Genomic DNA, 24,420 nt, shown 5'->3' with positions numbered 1-24,420 from the left:
AAGTTTCGTCCTAAGTTACCGGGCTGCATGTTGCTTCTAGGTATGTTTCTGCTTGAAGTACCTTGTGTGGACAGCTGGAAAGTGGATCCCGTATTTCACTATTCTGGGACTGCTTTGCAATTTCCATGTATCTTCAATATTTTTTCAGAGATACCTGGAAGTGGGGTATTCTGAAACGCACCATATTACCAGCAATCAAGTATCTCTATTTCTGAGCAACGACTTTTGGTTAGCGATCAGTCTAGCCTTTATGCAGTACTACCATTTATTTTCAACGTGGTGACCTGCATCCTACGTGACGTTATGTCGCCACTGCGAGCCTGAATTTGTTTCCATGAGACCGGATTATATGCATTTGCATGTTAGATATGCATTTGCATATTTGTCTCCTTTTCACCGGTTATGGCATATTTTAACTAAAAACTAGTGGCGATGCATATTTTCGCTCTACATATCCAATATTTTAAAAATTTAGACGGTTGGTCTCTAGCTCGATCTAGTTTTGATGTATCACAGATTGACTGCGACCTAGAACGGCGTGCAATCGCTACCCGAGATGCCACTGCCTAGCGAAATCATTACAGAAGAGGAACAGGAACAGGCAGACAGAGTTAATGCTCCTGCGTCCGCGTCCACGGTTAGTCCCCTCCGCACGAAAAAAGAAACGTCGTTTCGTGGATACCTGACCATCCTGGAACATTTACATACAGCGAAAGTGTTTTATATTGACGAATTTGGGCGAAAAACGTTTCGTTCAAAAGCAAGTTTCAAATGGAGCAGCATGTCCAGACAAGTTTTAATATATCAGGAATGCAGAAGAAATGACCACAAAAACAACTTGTGACAACAGCAAGTTGCAGTAGCAGGGATTTGTCCAAAGGTAACCAAAAAGGTCGTTTAACATGGATCTTTGTGAAGAATTCATCGCAAGCATCAGATATATCAAGATTGCGTAAAAATTACATACCGACAAATTACGTAAATGTTCTGGAAGAAATACGCAATGAACTCTAGGACAGCATTATCTGGATTTCAGTTTACGAAACTACAGACACTTGTGGCCTTTACATTGGAAATGTAATTCCTAGTGCTTTAAAAGAAGAGCCTTCTTCTTCCTATTTAGCGGCCTGCAAAGAAATTGTAAAAGTGTATCATTCCATGATCGCCAAAGTTGTGACTGAGGGAAGTAGAAAAATATTTCCAGAATCTTGTGCAGATGAAAGGGTGTTTGTGTTTATTTCAGATGCTGCTTCCTATATGATCAAAGCAGTAAAAGCCATCCGAATATTTTATCCCCATTTGATTCAAGTGACGTGCTTTGCTCATGGAGTACATCACCGTGCTGAAGAAGTACCTTCCACGTTTGAGATTGCAAATAAACTGATTTCATTCACAAAGGAAGTGTTTCTAAAGGCTCCTGCCCGCATCAAGACTTACAGAGAGAAACTATCAAATGTGCCTTTACCTCCCGAACCAGTGATAATTCGTTGGGGTACGTGGGTCGAAACTGAGTTGTTTTACAGTTAACATTACGAGACTATTAGAGGGTTAATAAACAACTTCGATAGTGCAGAGAGTTTGGCAGTCTGCCAGTACAAGGAAGCTTTTAATTATTCCGGTATTAAAAACGACATTGCTGTGATTAGTTCTCATTATTCCCAAATACCTGCAAGTATTAAAAAACTTGAAACTGAAGGTTTTGCGTTCAGTGAATCTATTCCGTTAGCGAATAAAATTATTCTAGTGAACTCCTCATTGCAGGAGGTATTCTTAAGAAAACTTAAGGAAAAGTTTAAAAACATATTAAACAATAACCCAGGCTTTGAACCCTTGTGCCAAATTGATACTTCTATTAATGGGAGAGGAGAATTTTTACCAGAATCAGTAAGTGCCGACATAGCTCCCAAATTCAAATACTGCACAGTTACCTCAGTTGGTGTAGAACGGTCCCTTTCTGCTTATAAAAATGTTTTGAGTGATCAAAGACACAATCTTACTACCGAACATATGAAACGAAACTTCGTCGTTTACGTTTACAATATCAGTAAAATATAAAGTGAATTGTAAATTAAGCTTTGTTCCAATAGTAATAACTAAAAGTTAACGCTGATCAAAAAAATTCATGATTGTATGATGTTTTTCAAATAAAATATTTTGGAGGTTTTGAGCGTGCGATATATCTCAGAGTTGGTCTTTCACATAGCTACTGATTCTCTGCGACTCACTCGCACCGCATGTGCTTGTTACCGACAACAGTGGAAAATAAGAAACAATCCTTAAATTTGGTACGCATCGCCATTTTGCAAATTTTTAGAAAATAATCCCTGAAAGGCCCCCTTCCTAACATCTACCAGAGAGTACCCAGAAAACGATGTCAGCGTTCTCAATGTACCTATTTTTCCCGTGGCCAGCGCTCTTCCTCGTAACTGATATGCACAGTTTCGACTTAAAGATATAATGCATTCAATAACTACCATGTTCTTTCATTATTGGATCTCACATATTTCTCACTTTTCATTCATGCATATTTGCATGCATATTTTAAGGTTTTGTGATGCAAAAAATCTGGTCTCTAGTACTAACCATTTGATTTCCTTGCAACCAAGTCATGACGAACCTCCTGTTACAATTTCGGGACTCCACCGCAAGCTCTACAGTACATGTTTTCAAAGTAAATAAAAAATTCTGTTTTAGGTCAAATAATGCTCAAGACACTTTAGAGAGACCTTGTAACTGACTGTTAAATTCCGTGCTGTACATAGACTATGACCAACAAAAGTTGAGGTAAATTATGTAGCAAAACCATGTTTGTTTTTGGGTAGAACTATTCCCATAAGTAACTTTCAGCTATGTGCAATATCAATGTAAATATGTTGCAAATACGTCGGGAGAACATACGTCTCACGCGCCCACAGATGATATGACGTCTGCCATTACTAGGAAGGCGAGCCGACATTAGAGTCAGCGCAGAATACCGTGGCCAGTAGATGTGCAGTCGGCAGGGCACATGTGAGGAGAGCAGTAGTGGTGGGGATTCTGGCAGACGCTGTAGGGGAAATGCCGAGCACTGCAGGGGAAGCGCCGTCCTAAACTGAAGACTATACTCATATTCTCTGTGGCTTTTAAATGGAAGCGTTCCACGCCCGCACTTGTATGGTGACCATTCAAAATGACCTGCCAACTGTGCTTTAGTTAGTATCTAACTAATCTGGATATAAACCATTTGTAATTTTTAGAGAAGCATCATGAGTGGCAAATTTTGAGTAAAATCTACAGATTTCTCTTGATCGCATCTTCGGCAAAACACAGCGGAGATTACACAGTGCTACCTCACCAACATGTGTTGTAGAAGCAGTTTTGTAAATAATTAGAAACAGCGGCTGATTTAGTTTATTAACTGTGAAACTGAGGAAAAGTAATGTCAGTAGCTTATGAAAAAACACATCCTCGACACAGAATGAATGTGAAATTTCATCACATATGTTGTTCGAAAACTCATGGCATTTATCGTTTCACCAGCTATCGATGGCCCAAAAATTACATTCTTTAGTCGGAAAAATCTGTAGTTAGTGGAATAACACAGTACATAATGTTGTACTTCGTAATAACCACATGGCATAATACTCTCCCCTTTAGGTGCTATCATTTTCCAAAATCTCATTACGATATATCAAACCGTTTATCAGATAGGAGAAATGTTGTGGATATTCCTCTCTAATTTTATTGCTGGCCCAGCGGGATGTCACATGAGTCCGTTATATCAGATCAATTTTCTCCACTCTGGTGACAGATAGAGACCTCCACGCACGTCTAAGATAAAATTCGGTGTGTTAGCTAAGTTTCATCCGCAGCAACATATTATGTCTACATCTACATTCATACTCCGCAAGCCACCCAACGGTGTGTGGCGGAGGGCACTTTATGTGCCACTGTCATTACCTCCCTTTTCTGTTCCAGTCGCGTGTGGTTCGCGGGAAGAACGACTGTCTGAAAGCCTCCGTGCGGGCTCGAATCTCTCTAATTTTACATTCGTGATCTCCACGGGAGGTATAAGTAGGGGGAAGCAGTATATTCGATACCTCATCCAGAAACGCACCCTCTCAAAACCTGGCGAGCAAGCTACACCGCGATGCAGAGCGCCTCTCTTGCAGAGTCTGCCACTTGAGTTTGCTAAACATCTCCGTAACGCTATCACGGTTACCAAATAACCCTGTGACGAAACGCGCCGTTCTTCTTTGGATATTCTCTATTTCCTCCGTCAACCCGATCTGGTACGGTTCCCACACTGATGAGCAATACTCAAGTATAGGTCGAACGAGTGTTTTGTTAGCCACCTCCTTTGTTGATGGACTACATTTTCTAAGGACTCTCCCAATGAATCTCAACCTGGTACTCGCCTTACCAACAATTAATTTTATATCATCATTCCATTTCAAATCGTTCCGCACTCATACTCCCAGATATTTAACATAAGTAACTGCTACCAGTGTTTGTTCCGCTATCATATAATCATACAATAAAGGAACCTTCTTTCTATGTATTCGCAATACATTACATTTGTCTATGTTAAGGGTCAGTTGCCACTCCCTACACCAAGTGCCTATCCGCTGCAGATCTTCTGGCATTTCGCTACAATTTTCTAATGCTGCAACTTCTCTGTATACTACAGCATCATCCGCGAAAAGCCGCATGGAACTTCCGACACTATCTACTAGCTCATTTATATATATATATATATATATATATATATATATATATATATATATATTGTGAAAAGCAATGGTCCCATAACACTCCCCTGTGGCACGCCAGAAGTTACTTTAACATCTGTAGACGTCTCTCCATTGATAACAACATGCTGTGTTCTGTAATATGCACCAGACGCTAAATGATAGAGAACACTTATTCTTCATTGTAAACCTCTTTGAATTTTACGCAGTGCCTTACTTCCATCTGAATATGACAATAACTCTGCCCATTAACGAAATGATGGGCATATCATCATGAAACTGACAAATAAAACTGTAAGTTCAGCAAAAATGATTTTTTTGCCGAATAGTTTCTGTAAAGTAGTTTGAGAAAGATTTCACGAGCGTGCGCCGTGATTTTATCCTCGCCGACAGGCCGAAAGGTGGCAAAACACTGTCGGCCTCCCTTTCCGACCAAACGAATGAACTCGCTCAACGCTTTGGATGAGAATTGTTCACGGTGCATCGGCCACCGTATCCTGCGCGAAATCGTTACATTGTTTCATACTGAAAAGGAAATGAGACTGGAGTGAAATAGTTCGTAATTTAGTTCTAGTGATTGCATATTGTAGCTGCCTGTTGTCTGATGGTGTGACTCGTGTTGTTGACAGTGGCAGGTGCCTGCCGGCTGCTTCCTGCGCCGCACACGTGTCGTGGCCAGCACGTTCACCGTGCACACGAGGGTACCCGCCGTCGCTACCCGCTCTGACGACACAGGTACGTGCGCTGCCCGCCAGGAAGCTGTAACAGGGCTTTTGTTTGGCGTGTGCCTGGAAAAGGTTTGTTCTACAAAAGTTTTTAATGAGTAGCAGTAGTTTGTTCGTCTTTAAGCTAAGGCGACGGGTGATGAACGACTAAATACACTACTGGTCATTAAAATCGTTACACCACGAAGATGACGTGCTACAGACGTGAAATTTAACCGACAGGAAGAAGACGCTGTGATATGCAAATAATTAGCTTTTCAGAGAATTTACATAAGGTTGGTGCCGGTGGCGACACCTACAACTTGCTGACATGAGGAAAGTTTCCAACCGATTTCTCATACACAAACAGCAGTTGACCGGCGTTCCCTGGTGAAACGTTGTTGCGATTCCTCGTTTAAGGAGGAGAAATGCGTACCATCACGTTTTCGGATTGTAGCCTATCGCGATTCGATTGCGGTTTATAGTATCGCGACTTTTCTGCTCGCGTTGGTCGAGATCCAATTACTGCTAGTAAAATATGGACTCAGTGGGTTCAGGAGGGTAATACGGAACGCCGTGCTGGATCCCAAAGGCCTCGTATGACTAGCACTCGAGATGACAGGCATCTTATCCGCATGGCTGTAACGGATCGTGCAGCCACGTCTCGATCCCTGAGTCAACAGATGGTCACGTTTGCAAGACAACAACCATCTGCACGAACAGTTCGACGACGTTTGCAAAGGCATGGACTATCATCTCGGAGACCATGGCTACGGTTCCCCTTCACGCTTCATCACAGAGAGGAGCGTCTGCGATGGTGTACTCAACGACGAACGTGGGTGCACAAATCGCGAAACGTCATTTTTTTCGGATGAATCCAGGTTCTGTTTACAGCATCATGTTGGACGCATCCGTGTTTGGCGACATCGCGTTGAACGCACATTGGAAGCGTGTACTCCTCATCGCCATACTGGCGTATCACCTTGCGTCATGCTATGGGGTGCCACTGGTTACACGTCTCGGTCACCTCTTGTTCGCATTGACGGCACTTTGAACAGTGGACGTTACATTTCAAATGTGTTACGACCCGTGGCTCTACCCTTCATTCGATCCCTGCGAAACCCTACATTTCAGCAGGATAATGCACGATCGCGTCTTGCAGGTCCTGGCTGCTTGGGCAGCTGTACGTTTACACGCCATCCAAGCTCTGATGACTCAATTCCAAGGCGTATCAAGGCCGTTATTACGGCCAGAGGTGGTTGTCCTTGGTACTGTTTTCTCAGGATCTATGCACCAAAACTGCGTGACAGTGTTAGTTCTAGTATAATATATTTGTCCAATGAATACCCGTTTGTCATCTGCATTTCTTCTTGGTGTAGCAATTTTAATGACCGGTAGTGTACATTGTTTGACAGTAAGTGTGAAGCACTCTGAAGATATTTTAGAGCAGCTTTAGACATCTAGACGCCATCGGTGGGTATGTAAGTGATTGAGAGTTGCAATTCTGCAATCCTCTGCGACAGCTAGGCCTGATTACCAGAACGCAATAGCCTTGTTCGTGTATAGGGTTTTTACCAATCCTCTTGATGTATGAGGGGTGCGAAAAGCGTCAGATGTCGAGTGATCACCATGAATGGCTCGGTAACACGGTTTAGTCGCTTGAGGCAGTGTTACCAGCACCTGAGAGATTTGGGAATAGGCCTCAGTGTGGGTCTGAAATTGGCTGGTACGTCCAGTCGTGCAGTATTCAGATTTGTGAGGTAATCGGATATGACAATGGCCCTATGCTAGACTCCACTGGAAAATGAGGCAGACATACTCTTCTTCAAAGTTCCGACTAACAACCACAACAGATTATCGGATATTGTGCACCAAGCACATCGTAATCCAGCCACAGCTGTGTCTCTCACCGGAGAACAAGTAATGGACTCCCTGCAAAAATTCTATGTCATATCGCACCATTGGACGGAGACTAACAACAGCCGTACTAGTGAACTACCATATCTTGCATCGGCTGCCGTTGACTTCACAACATAAACGGCTGCGTTCAGAATGGTATCGTGATAGGGAAGCATGGACTGCTAATAAATGGTGTCGTATTGGGTTTTGTTATGAATTGTAGTTCTGCACTATCCCAACGGTCATCATCGGCGAGTATGGTGGCGTTCTAGGGAGTTCTATTATTTTGGTCAGGCACAGCGGTGTTACTCCTGGCGTCACGATTTGGGGAGCCATCGGATGTGACCAAGTCATGGATGGTAGTGATTGAGAGAATTCTGACCAAACAGTAGTACATCATTGACATCCTGCGTCCCCACGTGTTAGCTCTCATGCGACAGAATCGTGGTTCCATTTTTCAACAGGTCAGTGCTCGTCCACACATTGCTCATGTCTGTATGTACTGTCTGATTGATGTTGAGGTAAACACGGGGTTGTGAATATCTTCTGATCTCTCCCCGTCAACTCAGTCCCAATTCCAGTATCGTGATATCACGAACCACTTACAACAGTTTTGGACCAGCTTACGAAGGGAAAGGCTGCAAGGACTTGCCGACACTCACCCAACCGAAGCAGTCCATGCATCCAGCCAAGAGGAGCTTCATCGTCACACTGATAATTGAAATCGTAGTGCCAAGTTATTTGTACATTCGAATCGATTTTGTAATCATTGATAAAACATCATATATGCTCTCAGTCCATGAAGCTTCTTTTCGTTTCCTGAGTCCCTTTAGATCTCACTTTTTTGTCAGGCAGTGTATTTTATAGTCTGTTCAAGTACAGTGCTCATATTCCAGTAACGAAGGACTTACAGCATATTTTATTTTTTTATTGGCAGAATTGAACACTCAGAATCACGCTACGACATTTTGTTCTCCCTATTCACAGTTTTCTCAGTTTCTAGTACTAATTCTTACTACGCTCTGCATTTTATTTAATTCTTGCTATCTTTGTGGTTCTTTTTTAGATCTGACACCCTCTAAAATCTTGTTTTCTGTTTCGAAGCACGTCCCGTTCTAAAATAAGGGCTTCAAGGATGTAGGACGTCTCAAATTCCTTCCGATCTCCTTTAATGCACTTGGTGGAGGTATTTTTGTGGGAGAAGTAATCAAATATTTATTTGGATATTCTATTTTTGTCCATTTGTACAGACGTCCAAGACCTATCAACCTCTTTTCCTTATATTCATTGCGGTCCTCTGTGCTGCTGGCCTCATTCTGGACTGCACCCAGCACTTCGCTGGATTCTCCCTTCCAGGATCTCCAACTCCTCTAGGCATTCTGTTTTGACCATAGCAATATAGTGCCTTAATTTGGCATTCCAGTAAATACATTTTTTGTTGTAAAAGACTTTAATCAGCCCATATGCTCTTCCAATTGTTGAGATTCGATCATCTCCGGTTTTTCTTGTCCATTTTCTAGTGTGTGGTCTTTCCGACTTAACTGTATTTCCTGTACCCTCGTGATCTTATCCACCACTGTTCCAAACAATTTCGGTCTATATCAGCCATTCACCACGAATCTGCTGGCGATCCTTCCTAAGAGGTTAATCCGGATGGTCGATTTCTCTGGGTTTTCCAAGACTATCAGAAAGTCATTCGCAAACGCAGGCATTTGACTCTTTAATTCCTTCCGACATTTCCCTTACGCAGACCGGGTTTATTTAACAAGTTCTGATTTCCTGATTCCCACAATCTTTTCTAGAATTCAGTTGAATGATAGACATGCGTCATAACTGTATTGATTTGAAAGGGCCAGGACAGTTCTCAGATGAGCTTCTACTGGGGGTTTGTGCCTGCTAAGGCATCTTTGATTATGTTCGCAAAATTGCCTTTGACGCCGAAATCCCTGATTACCCCATAAATCAATCAGAATTACATAAAAATGGTAGAGTTAACAAACCAAATTCGTGACACAGACGCCAATGTTGATGAAGAATAAACAAAGACAGAAAAAAAATTTGAAACAACCGACTTAGATTACACCATATTATTTAGTTTATATAAATTAGTTCGAGTATCTCTTTTCGCTTCCGCTGAAAAGGATTTAAGTTCTTTATACAGTGCTAACTCTGTGCTTGCTTCCGTAGCAACTTTTACGTGGGATTCTAAGGGCTGATGCATTGGAAAAAGTATGTGATTTATGTCTTCCAATTCGTGACAGTCACAAATGGAGAACGGTGCTACGTCCTGCGGTGTAGGTGTAGTGTAAAATCTAAGTGGCTAAACTTTAACCGTGATATTTTTTAAAAAAATGTTCAAATCGCTCTGAGCACTATGGAACTTAACATCTTAGGTCATCAGTCCCTTAGAACTTAGAACTACTTAAACCTAACTAACCTAAAGACATGACACACATCCATGTCAGAGGCAGGATTCGAACCTGAGACTGTAGCAGCCCCGCGGTTCCGGACTGTAGCGGCTAGAACCGGACGGCCACCACGGTTGGCGTGATATTTTTACCTGCAGATTTCCGTGTGCATCTTAGATCATAGTAGAACAGTCTGGTTGGTACCACTGACGTTATTTGCACGTAGTATTTTCTTCAGCCGTCTGAGAACATTTGCTATTCTTTGTCCCATTTATTCCGAATCATATTCTGTAAATATATCCTCCGCTGTGACATGTGTATAGCTTGCTGTACCATTGGTCAACACGTCCTTAATAAGAGAGTCGGCGATCTTGTTTACTCCAATACTTGTGGACACTGCGGATATTAGCTCATGGGCTGTCGCGTGATTTTATGCCCTCCACGAAATCATTCAAAGAGAGTGGGAATAGATTTAAGAGTCCGAGAAGATGAAAGTGTTTTCCTTCGGTGCCGTATAAAACTTCTTTAGGTCTTCCCAGATCGCCGTAAGCTGTGCTGACATTGTTATAACGTGGCTGCTGAATCCTTAATTATTGGTGGTGAAGCCGAACAGTCATCTTCCGAAACATAAACAAGAAAGGGATTTTCGAAGACAGAAAATGAAGTTTTAAGTGGCTTCAAATTAAAGTGCCTTCAAATCAATAAATCTGACATTTATTCCTTCAGCAAGGGCAGACATTATACTTAAATAATCTTGTATTTACCGCATGAACTGAAGGAAACGTTTTAGTCTCAAGATCTTTCCGAAAGACTCTTAATTTGCTGTGAAAGCTGAACACTAGTTGCACTAAATCAGATTTTTTTAGTGTCTCTAAATGCTGAACAAAATCATTAAAAATGGCCATATGTGTCAGTCGCTATGTCTCATCAAGCTAGGGGAAAGATTTTCCTTTCTCTTGCAGAAAGCGATTTATTGGACCCAGTAACAGGAAAAATCTACCTATTGTTAGCCAACTCACTAAAAAATACCAAGACACATCATCGAGAAGGCCATCATTACTGACTTCTTCTATGAATGATTTGGGTTATTAGTGTGTTTTAGCATTTGGGAGCAAGTAACTTACAATTTTAGCGCCACCTGCATAATATGTGGGTACTGAAAATATTTAGATTCTAAACACTATGTGTGACCAATACAGTGGACAAATAGGAAGGAGTCCAGGGTGTGAAGTGTCAGCATTTAAAAGCATCACAATGCGTTGGTTTTTGTCACAGGCGGTGACCTCGGTAGCGGTATTGGCAGTCTTCACAGTAGGCACCGAATATTTCGCTAAAACACCATTCAGGGCTTCTTTAATGTCACAACCTCGATTTACCTCAATGTCACGGAATTTAAGAGTTCCTCCACCACTTGTAAGTCAATCAGTACATATCTTAAAAATATATCAAGTTGCAGTTTATCTTGGATATCTGCAGACTCGTCCAAAGCGAGACTAATTATTGAGCAGTCATATTTTTTGCAAGTCACTTACAATATCATCACTATCAGCAGAAAGTCACCTCTGTTGTATGTCTAGAAGGGGACATTTGGTCAACCAGTTTTTGCAGTTACTTATATTTGGCGTCTAAAATAGAAACAACTTGTCAAATATTGAGCTTTTGTGCAAGATTTCATTGATTTTCCACCATTAAAGCGAAGACGAAGCCAGCTGCTTTCCCGTAAACATTGTCGCAACCCTGTTCCGCCCTTGAAATTCTTACTTTGATGAAAACAATGTGTCTCTTTTTAACTGAGAATCCAGAGGAAAGTCTTTCGTGAAACGACAGTGGTTAGTGTGATGATGGCATTTGAGTTTACTATTCCATCCCCCCCCCCCCCTCCGCCCTCTCTCTATCTTTATTAAACACGCTGTTGGTTTTTTCGTATTTACGCTTCGTAGATAATATTGCAGCTATTGGGACACCAGCAAAAAGTAACCACGTTATTAGTTGCAAATGTGACTGCCGTACCTTGATCCGTGCTGCTACATGCTCGGCACGGCGTGGCGTATTAGCATTGCCAGATCGACAAGAAGATTACACAGTTGTGAGCTTGAACGGGCAGCTCCTTTTGAATTAAGTCACGTCAACATCGGCATCGCCGCATTGCGCAAATCCAACAAAAGAGCAGCGCCGCGCGTCATGTATGGTACAAACCGCGCCACTCAGCGCAACAACGGGTGAGTTCCTCGGAGCGTGGGTACATCAAAGGAAATAGTTCGTCCGTGCGCGGCACCGTTTGCACGCTGTTTCTCGATTTCCATTTTTAATGACGCATGCGCACGCGAACAGGAATACTGCTGCGTACCTAGGAACACTGTGCTGCAACCTGCGCTGCTCTGCGCCGTTCAGCGAGGCGCGGCGCGGCCGACATGAACGCGGTTTTATACAAGTGTATTTAATTTTTTCTTACTTCATAAAATTACAATGTTTGTACACTTAAACTGTTTGTATACTTTATTTCAAGAGCCGCACTGCACTGAAGCACGAGCTCATTGCGACTCGCGAACCTTGTTGTTTCCTCCCCTTCTAAGAGTATCCTTGACTGTACATATTTGAATCGGAGTTAACGCAAGGCATGGTTTTAAACGGTTGATGTCACTGCCAGATAAAATGTCTGGTCAGCTTAAATGATATTACGGAAGTAACTTTCTTCAAACATGAAAAGTCCTACGGCAGAGATGGATAATCCAATATTCGGTGCTGCCTCTATACATTCCTTTGCAAGTGGAGGCTGATTCTTGCGCAGGCAGTAATCAAACGTGTAACATCCGCAGAAAATTTGTAGACGCAGTATAACAAGGCGTCCTCAAAACACTGAACACTCTTCATAACGAATTTTATGCTTTAATGTTAGTGCCGCTAACGTAAGAATAGTTCGTTACTGTACACAAACAATGCTTTTAATTTTAATAACCAACGGCCTCAGTTGCACCGTTTACCTAGAATTTACCTAGGTTTCAGTCGGGATAACCGAACCTTCTTCAGAATAAACATAATTACTGTTTGTCCATACTGGACATCGTCAAGCCAAAACTCCAAATCCACAAATTACCGTCAGATTTGAAACGTCCCCTTTGAACAATTATACAAGACTGTGCTTAAACTGACACACAATATTTTTTAGCGCAACGCAATCTGACTTTCAAAAATTCCTACAAAAGAAAGGCCCTGACTAACATTAACCTACACGTTTCACAAATCACTTACTTGACAAAAATCTTGGTTACTCGAACTACTGCAATACAGCGAGCGCCACTACTGCCAGCTAAATAAAGGATTCAAACCACTGAAGGCACTAACTACTGATAGGCATAGGTAGCAAATGAAAGATTTTGATAGAGAACAAACAATGTATTTAACTCAATAGTGTTCAAAAGTCATGATGTATATAGCAGTTCATGACATCCCGTCTTACAAATTTCTAAACTCCGCCATCTCTCTCCCCACATCCACCACTGCTGGCGGCTCACCTCCAACTGCGCAACGCTACGCGCTGTTAACAGCCAACAGCCCAAAATGGCAGACAACAATGCAAACTAGCCACAGACTGCACAAAGCACAGCCAGTAATTCTTATACAGAGCGCTACGTGGGAGTTACCAACAAGAAAACCTAAACAGCCTACTTACAGGTTGTAAAAACGTATTTGGAACTGCACTGGCCAGATTTCTCGACCGCGATGCGGCAGCCACGAGCGCCGTAATGGAACTGACCGTAGCGTCATGAAGCTCGCCTAGGCGGACGCAATATCTTGCGCCTGCGCATAAACTGTGTGATAGTTACTTGTTGGGACAAGATGCGAACCTAACTCCTGACCTTGAATTTCCTAGTAAAGTGAAATAAAAGGTACAGCTGAGGAAAAGGACGTATATGTTATCCTCTGCAGACCGTACTTAGATCGACTGTCTTAACATTTATGAAGTATTCGTTGGTCGTAATGTGTGGCGAACATCACGTGCTTACAAGGTATGGCCTGCCTAGGAAAATTTTTTGCTTATGCACGAAGTTTAATCACCGAAAAAGAACTTAGTAGTTGGACGGATAATATAAAGCCTACATCGTCATTATTATGACTACCCGCCAGGGTAGCCGAGAGCGCTAACGCTTTGCTTCCTGGACTCGGGTATGCGCGCCGGTCCCGCATCGAATCCGCCAGGCGGATTAACGACGTGGGCCGATGTGCCGGCCACCCTGGATGTGGCTTTTAGGCGGTTTTCCACATCCCACTAGGTGAATACCGAGTTGGTCCCCATGTTCCGCCTCAGTTACACGGCTCGCAGACATCTGAACACATTCGCGCTCTTCCATGGATTGCACTCGATGCAGAGTGTTGGGGTACACTAATTCCGTCCCGGCAGGGGGGGAGGGGGGTATAGAGTGGCGGAAGAAAGGGCATGTGGCCACGCCTTAAACATTAACATGCCAAATGCGATTAACGATGGCTGTCACTGCGGGACAAGGCTCAAGTGATAGAATCGTCATTATTATGACTAGGTCTAGAAATTTTTGAGACGTACATGTTAAGCACTCGCTTAGCTATTGTTACAACGCATGAACACCCTATTGACTTAGCACACAAATGGTCGTGATTGAACTTATGAACAAGTCTATATCTAATCTGTAACATCTGGAAAAATGGGCCATATAAAACAGATGGTCGTTATTCAGGATTAGTATATTTGACCTGAAATGATCAAGAATTAGGTCAAAAACTAATGCATGTGCCTGATTGAGCTTCTTGGCGAAGTTATAGTTAGGACTTACAGAAAACACTAAAGAAGGGGATAATGAGGCGGCAATGGGGTAATCAATTTGTCACCCTGGAGGTGATCCACACATACTGTAAAAACTGGGTGTGGAACACTGTCATCATAATTCGGTCCTGGTGACCACTGACAATGAACTAAGGGAGTGACAGCGGAGTTATGTTTAAAGATAAAGTGTGACTGGGTTATTGAAATTAAAATTAATGTTTATACAGTTGTTGAAAGGGTCGCGAAATGCTAAAAATATTTAAGTAACGCTTTTGTTGACGTTAGCGACAGGACATACTCTAAGCGCTTTCTGTTGTACCTGCTTAAATTGTTGTACTGTGGTGTCCGTCACCGACCAGTATTCCATAGTCCAAACCTGACCGCACTAGGCCATGGTACACGCTCAAGCAACTGTTACAGTCTGCCATCCACGTGCCGCCTGCCACTGTTCTTAACACTTTGCACCTGCTTGATTTACATATGGTGTCAATCGTAGTTCACATTCGACGTATATGCCAAGGGAAAAGATATATTCCTAGCGTCATAGAGTCGATTCCTTGCATCCAGTGTCTGGTACAGATGCTCACAGCACATTTGTTAAGTGGTACTGTTAATACATTTTGATTCAGCCTGTAGCCGACAGCTGTCATCGCTGTATTCATTTTATGCTGTCGCTTGTTGTGTGCAGGGTGTTTCTCCAAAGGATAGTCAGGCGCATTTTCTCTCCTGTTTCATCAGATATTTACAATTTAATTTTTGGATTCAGTAGCTGGAATCACCCAAATTATTAGTGTTCATCATGTCTTTCAAGCGATGCACAGTCCCGGCTAAAAGCTTCGGTTTGTTGCCCGCTACGAACAAGATGATTTTTAAAGCGCAATTTAACGAGGCCATTCGATAGAGCATTCTCAGATTTGTTTTATCTGTGTGTATTGATAGGGACAGTAAAACTCGAAAAATAACCAGTATTCCTGCAGAGACATCACTGCTCTGACCCGAGCTGACTGCTAACGCTAAGAATGCAGCGCTTCTGAGTCACATTGCTGTTCATTCTGCGTCTTTCACTGCCCCTGTTACTACCTACCATTCTATGGAATGGACACATAAAATTCCGATACGAATAATTAGTTTGTAATGGGGAAACAAACCGACGCCCTCCGTCGGCACTGGGGGTCCCTTGAAAGATGCAGTGAGCAGTATTTCTTCGGCCTCATTCCAGATACTCAATGCAAAACTAAAAGTGCAAATATTTACTGAAACACCAGAGGAAAGCCGCCTGCCGACTCTTAAGAGAGACACCTTGCATATGTACACAGCATCAGCGTATTGCAGCATGTTGGTGTTGCTGTCGAAAGTGATGTGCGTATCTTTGATGTTGGTATTATACAGTACAGGGGAGAGAACTGACCCTTGTGGGATTCCCTTACTCGTCCTCCTTGGTCCCACGCTGTTGATACCCTGCTTCATACGAAGTTCTCTGTCGATAGTTATAGAAATAGGATTGCCAGTGATGGCAGCAGGCGACACCAGTACGATACGGGCCGACGACGTATTTGCTCTCTGTTATGTACACAAAGAAGCGGGCCCTGCGCAGGCGCGAAAGATGTTGGGAGTGTGGAATTGACACGCCTCCCTCCTCGATCAAAATGCTCACTGCTGTCCCAACAAATTTTCACTCTCCGCCTCACAAATACATAAAATCATCTCTTTATGTGAAACAGTGTTATTTCATTTGTAATTTATTTATAGGTTAGACTCAACTCTGCTCGTTTTCTGTTTCTTTCCATTTGTTCTGCGGATTCTGGGCATATTCCCGTTGTACTTCTGGGATGAACTCCACAGTAAATGCGTTTAAGAGGGGAATTTTAATAGGAGTCACATTCGGTACCAACACAATGAAAAATTTAGTCTTGATAGGACACACATTATTTCTGTTTTAAACGTCAAACAGTTCAGACACTGAAATATGGATGGTACGAAGGGCTTCACTCAGCATCTTGCTCCACGAATAGAAATGTAATCTGGTCTTCTTTTGGAACTTCATTGTTATTGAACTTACAGGAGTTGACCTTTTTGAAATATATCCGTCTGCTGTAAAATGTATGGAGCAACGTTTCACTTTTGCTCCAGGTACATTGCTCCAATGAACATACACATTTTTTTCTTCATGCGGTGTAACATGCACACCTTGGAAGATACCTTGCCTTGTCGTCATGAAAGACGAAATGTAATACTGCATGTCATTATTCTAAAAATTTTACTCCGAAATAAACCGTTTGCACCTTCATCAACACAAATTTTTACTTTGTAATGTTTTTATTTGTGTCTTTACATTCACGATTTAGTAGTGCCCCGAAAGACATAGGATGTAGAATATATAGCGCGTCCGAAAAGTCTTTCCCTGATTACATCATAAATTGATAACTCAGGCTAGAAGTAAGATACAAATATGAAACTGGTGTCTAATTGTTTACAAACTATCAAAGTTTTTCATACGAAGTTCAGGCCTTGTTGCCCGATGACAGTACACGTCGATATGACTTTGCGGTCGAAATGCTATCACGTATTGAGGACGATGATGGTTATCTCAGACGAATTGCCTTTTCCGGCGAAGCGACCTTTTTTGTCAGTGGAGTAGTTTATCGCCATAATGTGCGCATTTGGGGTTCGCAACCCCTGGCGAGGTCGTGGAGTGCACCAGAGGCAGTCCAAAGGTGAATGTTTGGTGCGCGCTATTGCACGATCGAATTATCGGGCCATTCTTCTTTGCTGAGGCTACCATCACATCTACAGTGTATCTGGACATGTTGCAACTGTATGCAGTTCCTCAGCTGCTTCAGTATCACCCAGATGTCTTATTTCAGCTAGACAGTACACCGCGTCATTGGGGTTTGCCTATCTCGATATGACCTTTCCTGGGCGTTGGATTGGTCGTGAAGATCCAACGGTTTGGCCTCCACGCTATCCTGACATAACCCCTTTAGACTTCTTTTTATGGGGTTATGTCAACGACGAAGTCTACCGAACACGTGTACCAGATCTTGAAACCCTGCGGCAACGGATAACCACAGTCGTTGAATCCATCCCTCCCGTGCTGTTGGCTAATGTGTGGACGGAAACTGAATATCGCCTAGATGTGCTACGTGCTACCAAGGGTGCTCATGTGGAAGTTTACTGATGTGTGAAAAAAATTTAATAGTTTGTAAATAATTAGACACCAGTTTCATATTTTTATCTTACTTCTAGCCTGAGTTATCAGTTTATGTAATCAGGGAAAGACTTTTCGCACACCCTGTACTTACTTTCAACAAAAACGTGAAACGGGGGAACATCAGACTCAGCGTAGGTATTAATTTGCTGTATATTTTGATCTTCACCACTTATAGCTTCTGCATGTGCTGTTATTACCTGTGCATCTTAACAAAAGCGACAGGGAGTGCACTGTCCTTGATAACAGGATGAGATTTACCGTGGAAATGCGGTAGACTTATTTCGTTGAAACATAGAAATACATACACAAAAGGATAGACGAAATACGGCAAGTGTGTGTCCCGCGTGGTTCAGAATCACTTTCTTCCTCGAGACTGTCGTTATGTGTGATCTCGTCCGTGGAAGAGTCACTGGTAGTGCCGAAGGATAAATTATATTTTCGATACTACTCTCTGCACTCACTTCACTTTTCGATGGTTGTTTGACGACCGTTTTTGTGTGGCGTGGAACATTACTCCAGTTCTCTGGCTTTATTTGTACCACTGCTTCCTCTGATAGTTTTTGACATTCTGCCACAGGGAAGCTTCTGTTATTTGTCGCTAATGTCTTATCTACGCCTAAATAATTTCGATGGTCTTGAGGTTTCAGAGGTATAGTGGAAGACTGAGAACCCTGCTGCCATTTTGCTTAACCACCTCGTCAACGGCATACTGTTGAAACTACGGCTTTTTTTTCACTAGTTCCTTGAGCTCAGCCTTGCACGGATGAATCTGAACTTTCACATTTTGGAATTCCCACCCCTCAACAATGTCAGCCTTTGCCGTTGCCATCTTCGGGGCTTTAAAAACTGAAAGATACGGGGCATTATACATTACAGTTTCAGTGTCGACAAGGGATAACCACGGTTGACGTCAGATGGTCAACTGAACGTTTGGCAGACGTCAACAGGGTTCACGTACTAGCTGCCTGGAACGTTGTGGAATGCCTTCTCCTTGCTGAATTGCGGAATTCCCTGAGCTTAATTTCATCGGTGTCTCTTGTCTTGCCTTGTTGATTCGTTCGCTTCGTTACCGAGCAGGACTTGTGATTGCATACGCATTGTGTCACTGAGTTCATAGTATTCTCTTGTTATTATGCTGAATGTGAAGGCATGTGATTTATCAGAATAAAGTGTAACCCCAAAAACAAACATTCGTTGGTATCCGATTCTCACAGTGACCTGAAGAAAATATCGAATTCGCAAGCCCAGCAACCAGCAGACTTGTGACAGTGGTGGCTCCGACGTGATTAAAGCCAGATAAAATAAATCATCAACACAGAAGTATTGTGGAAAGTCTTCGAGAATCGTGGATTAGTGAAATGTTGAACATACCAGCAAATTGAATACTTGCAGTGCGGCTACCCCCGTTTAGGCCAAGCGGCCAGGCAACTATTGTTGGCGCCAATGGAGGATTTTTCCTCTGCAGCGAAGTGATCACCGAATCCAATAACTTCGCGCTGGTGGTTAGTCGGCTGGACCACCGCTACGAAGCCGAGATTCAAGACACTATGACTTCACCTCTGGGTACGGACTCTTGCACTGAGATAAAAGTCGAGTTAATTTGTAGTGTGTCCGCTTCACAACAGAAACGAGTGGGCAGGTTCTCGGGGTCCACTTAAGAAACAAGGTTGACGCGTGCACAGTGCCTGATGCATTACTGCGCACAGTGAGGAGCAGCCGTCGGCCTCTGGCACCACAGGTGAAGACATCGCAAACGGGCATGTCACTCCAGGCCGCAGCGGTCCCGGCAGAAGGGATTCACGACGTAATCGTACCTATGTACTGCCCTGGAACTATGACGGTGTGTAATGGCACCTCGGTGATAACACGATCACATTACGATAGTCTCATGGATGAGGTCTACGCACTGAGTAAGCAGATGGACGAACTTGTCTCTGACCAGAATGCTAGAGGACAGTTCCGCAGAAGATCGAAAAGTCGTTCCACAGCGAACTTCCCGTCAGCCAACGATCCAGCCAGGACATACCTTAGTTGATGCCACAAGAAAATTGGAGCCCAGGCACACAAGTGTATCTCGCCGCGTACCTTCCTCAGTGGTAAACAACAGGAGGAAGTAATCGCTCCGGATAGTCAGTCGAGCCCTTGTGCCTCTTCATCAGAGGCCGAAAGACAGGAGGCAGTTTTTTGGTGGGCTCAGGTTCCGACCTAAGGGTTTTGCTGCGGACACTGTTACACCAATACCTAACAGCCACCTCGCTCTGTTTTTCTGTAGCTAATAATTCAACCATCACCAGTATGGAACACTGGACACCGATTTGGACCTGGGACTATGACGCACTTTGTTTGGAATTTCATCGTGGCGGATTTCACTGAGCCTATAATGCGAGCCGATCGCCAGCACATTATCGGCTGGTACCGGGTGTCGCCAATGCTCGTGTAATAGAGGACGTCACAAGACAGTCTGCCATTAGATTCCATCATAACGCAATTGTACGCTACTCCAAACTGATCCAGTCGAATGGCGATGGACACACAAAATCTCTTAGAACAGTTTCCTGGTGACGTGAGGTCTCCTGGGTCCCCACGAAATGTACGTCACATCACGGTACATTATATCAACACTACCGCAGGCCCACAGACTTCGTGTAGACCCAGACGACTCGCTCGTAGTCGATACGGTGTTGCCAAGATGGAATTTAATACCACGTTGAAGGAAGACGTCATTCGCCCATATAGTGGAACATGGTCGTTATCCCTAAATTGAGTACCATTGAAGAACGATGCATGGCGACCATAAGCCCAGAATGCTAGGACAATACCGGATTGCTACCTTTTTCGTTTATTGACGGATTGTAATTATGTGTTATCTGTAAAAACAGTGTTTAGCGTACTAGATTGCACACATGCATACATACAGACTACTGTAGCTGAGATTCACAAAATGGCTATTATAATGCCGTTTGGTTTATTCGAAAGCCTTTTTACAATGTTTGGGTTGAGAAATGCTACCCAAGCAAGTCAAAGATTTATAGATTCAGTTTCAGAAGGCTTAGTGTATTGCTCTGCGCATCTTCATATCTTTAGCGATCTGAAGACTTGCCAAAGACCACTTCATAACATCAGCCAGATCACTGACATTACTGCAGAAAATCGAAGCTGTTTTAAGAACTGTGAAAATTCCTGGGAGTTCTTAAGTTGTACCCACATCAATTCCAAGTAGTTCTTACCACAGCTTTACCTGGTACTAAGGTTAAAAGCTAAGCTCCAGTGCAATGGACAAAGTCAGTGGATAACGCTTTCATAGCAGCTAAGAAACGTGTAGTACATACGGCTGATTTTAACCAAATGGCAATAGGTGCTGCATTGTATCAGTATGTAGACTGGCAATCTTTTCACGATAACTCACTCAAGCTAGGCAACAATGGAGTTTATATGGTAGCGAGTTGTTGGTGTTTTATAACTGCATTACATATTTTCCTACACAACTGAAAGCGAGAGATTTCGTAATTTAAACATACCATAAACTCCTAACCTACGCTTTGCGACGAAGTAATAGGAAAAGTTTCCTGAGACAATACAGTCAATTGCAATACGTGGCGCAATTCACCACTGTTATAAGGCATATATCAAGAATTGACGATGTAGCTGCAGACTGCCTGTCCCGGTTGAGCCATATCATGAAGACAGTTGACTTTGCACACAAGCCCAAGTGCAAGATTCTGTCCAAGAACTTGAGGATTTTATGTGAAATACTACACATGGTCTCGAACTTTAGCCTGTCGACGTTCCAGCAACAGGTGCAAAGTTGCACATTGAGATTTCGAACGGGAAAACTAGTCCGTTCCTCCCTTCGCCGGTTCAGAAGCTAGTATTTTAAAGCTTACATAACTTATGCCACAGAGGCGGGGGATACAAATGAACTGCCGAACGTGGGGTCGCGCCTTCATACAGTGCTGGCACAGCAAGATATCTTGCCATGTTCGCGTACTGCTAGGAATTTTCCAGGCGTGCTACCACGATTCGTGCGATGTTGGAACTGACGTAGTAGGTCCTCTACCTCCCTCACAATAAATTGTTTCTCGCGCTGACCAGGAGCCATTCCGGTGGATAACATTCAACCGGAGACACTAACCATTGCGTTTCTGTCGCACTGGATATCGAGCTTCGGCTGTCCGCCCTAAATAGCGGAGAGCAGCAGTTCGAAACCGACCTAGAGTAGAACCCCTCTAATCCGACCTTGGATGGTCCGTCACTCTGGTTAGTCCGACCATGCTGAGGCTCGCGAGCCTGTGCCGGCTTGTCACTGACTGGACGCCTGTCGGGCCATTGTTGTGAGGTCTATAGTTGTGCATGTTGTTATACTGTGCAGTTTCATCCTTTATTGGGATTGAAAATCTTCGTTGTTTGCTTTATTCCGTGTCCTCTACCGTACTTATTACTGTAGATTCACTGTGTCTACAGTTGTCTGTTTTTCAACATGTCTGTATTCGAACGTAAACACGTAACTCTTTCACAAATTGAAAAATCAGCAGTGCTACAAAGACTGGACGAAGGAGATTCGATCCAAAAATTTGCAAAGAAACTGAATGTAGGTGTTACGACAATTAAGGATTGGAGGAAGAATCGGAAAGACATTGACTCCTATACGATTGATGGTAAAAACACTCTGAAGAATCGCAAAACATTAAAAAAAGCCTAAACTTGAACTGCTTGATAACGCATTGTGGATGTGGTTTTGTCAAGAAAGAAGAAAAGAAACTCCAATATCCGGGCCAAATCTCAAAGAAAAAGCGATAGTTTTGCACAAAAAACTGTAAGCCGACAGTAAACTTGCTGCCAGTGAATGCTGGATTGATCCTTGGAAAACTCGTCAAAAATGTATCCCTGCCTTTTTTTCCAAGTAATTTTTTTTGTTTTTACTGTAAAAACAATGCACACAGTATAATCATCTCGTAGTTTATACATACAGTAGTTTATTTCTCTGTAAAAAATTTCGTTTTATATACAGTGCTATAAACGTTTTTACTTTACAGTATATATCGTTTATACATTATTATGTACAGTACAGTTCTGTAATTTGTTCGTCGTTTTTCCTTTTAAAACCAATACATATTATAATGTGTATAGACGTTTTTAGTTAATATACTGTTTAACACTGTGTAAAAAACATCTTTTTATATTACTGTAGATATCTTTTATTTCTTATATCGTTTAATTTTTTTTACTAAATGTCTTTTTATATTTTTTGCAATAAATATTAGATTTTTCGGGTAATCTGACCTTTTTCTCGTTCCGACCATGGTCAGGGACCCGAAGGTGACGGATTAGAGGGGTTCTACTGTACTTGCCCATGTGAGTGAACTTTCGGTGTAAATATAAAAACAAGTTACCATCCTGACAGTAATGAAATGAAACTTCCTGGCAGATTAAAACTGTGTGCCCGACCGAGACTCGAACTCGGGACCTTTGCTTTCGCGGGCAAGTGCTCTACCGTCTGAGCTACCGAAGCACCACTCACGCTCGGTACTCACAGCTGTACTTCTGCCAGTATCCGTCTCCTACCTTCCAAACTTTACAGAAGCTCTCCTGCGAACCTTGCAGAACTAGCACTCCTGAAAGAAAGGATATACACAAGAGCAGTGGTAGGAAAACCAAAGGCTTAGCTGGTGTGATACCGTCTAACTGACACTGCCGTAACTATTGAGTCGGTGCGTATGTTCACTGTCCCTAATTTGCAAAATAACAATGTGTCAGTTCAGTTAGTAGCACTGAACTACAAATAAAAAACGACGATAGATGAATAATTATACAATAAATCTAATAACAACATGCGAAACAAATACGATACGAAACTACGCTTATACGTTTCAGGATTGGTTCTAGTTCCATGAGTGATACGTGGGTCGAACTTGCCATTTAGTATCAAACAGTGGCATAGTTACTGTTTGGAATATGTTCAAAAAGGCCGACAAAAGCAACCATGTTGCATTATGAAATGTATAACGGAAAACTTTGGACTATCACACAAGACTTATTGCGTAATGCTGCGTTAAGTCGACACTCTCTTCATACTTGGCACTGTATGAAACACTCTGTGGGCAGTATTTATTTGGGCTCACTGTACCTGCACGTCGTACACGTGAAACGATAATCCTGTTCTGAAACGCTGCAGAAAGTTGGTCTAACCACTCTTAGGAGACCCACACTGTCTCAGTCATTACGTTTCCTTTATTTTTTGGCCAGCTGGGAACCACATAAACATTTCAGTTCCTTATCGTTTACTATCTTCTTTTCCGTCCAGTACTCTTTCATCATTTCACCATGACTCTGTTTCTTCACGACACATTACACATTTTCTCTTATTGCTTCTGTCTTTGAATCGGTCGACATTTAGGATTTTTCTAGAAAAATATTATGTTTTGCTGCTTTTTCTGCTTTTAAGTTGTATGTTTTTATTTTTCTTAAATTTCTCTACTCTAGTTTGCTTTTGATTTCCTTTCCCAGAGATCCCGAAACTCTGGTTTTTCAGCCTATTTTCGTGATGATGTGTTTAGATAGGGTATGCGACAACAGGTACAATATCAGTCGTCCGTTCCATGTTTTTACTGTTAGTTTTCTACGTTTTTGTATATTTCATGACTGCTTCTTAACTTCCAAACTTCTCATTGATTCT

General features: G+C 42.6%; 1 protein-coding gene across 1 annotated transcript in view; it reads left to right on the top strand.

Annotated features, from left to right (window-relative positions):
* The window catches only part of LOC126269980 (fibrillin-3-like), a 737,299-nt gene that overhangs the window by 701,602 nt on the left and 11,277 nt on the right, over positions 1-24,420 (top strand). Inside the window, exon 25 of the mRNA XM_049974034.1 lies at positions 5,360-5,465. Coding sequence (XP_049829991.1) covers positions 5,360-5,465 — 106 coding nt within the window. The remainder of the gene's footprint in view (positions 1-5,359; positions 5,466-24,420) is intronic.

The sequence above is a fragment of the Schistocerca gregaria genome, chromosome 1 (genome assembly GCF_023897955.1).
Source record: "Schistocerca gregaria isolate iqSchGreg1 chromosome 1, iqSchGreg1.2, whole genome shotgun sequence".
Classification (NCBI taxonomy): Eukaryota; Metazoa; Arthropoda; class Insecta; order Orthoptera; family Acrididae; genus Schistocerca; species Schistocerca gregaria.
Note: the sequence above shows the minus strand (reverse complement) of the source record. Positions and strands in the feature narration are given on the sequence as shown.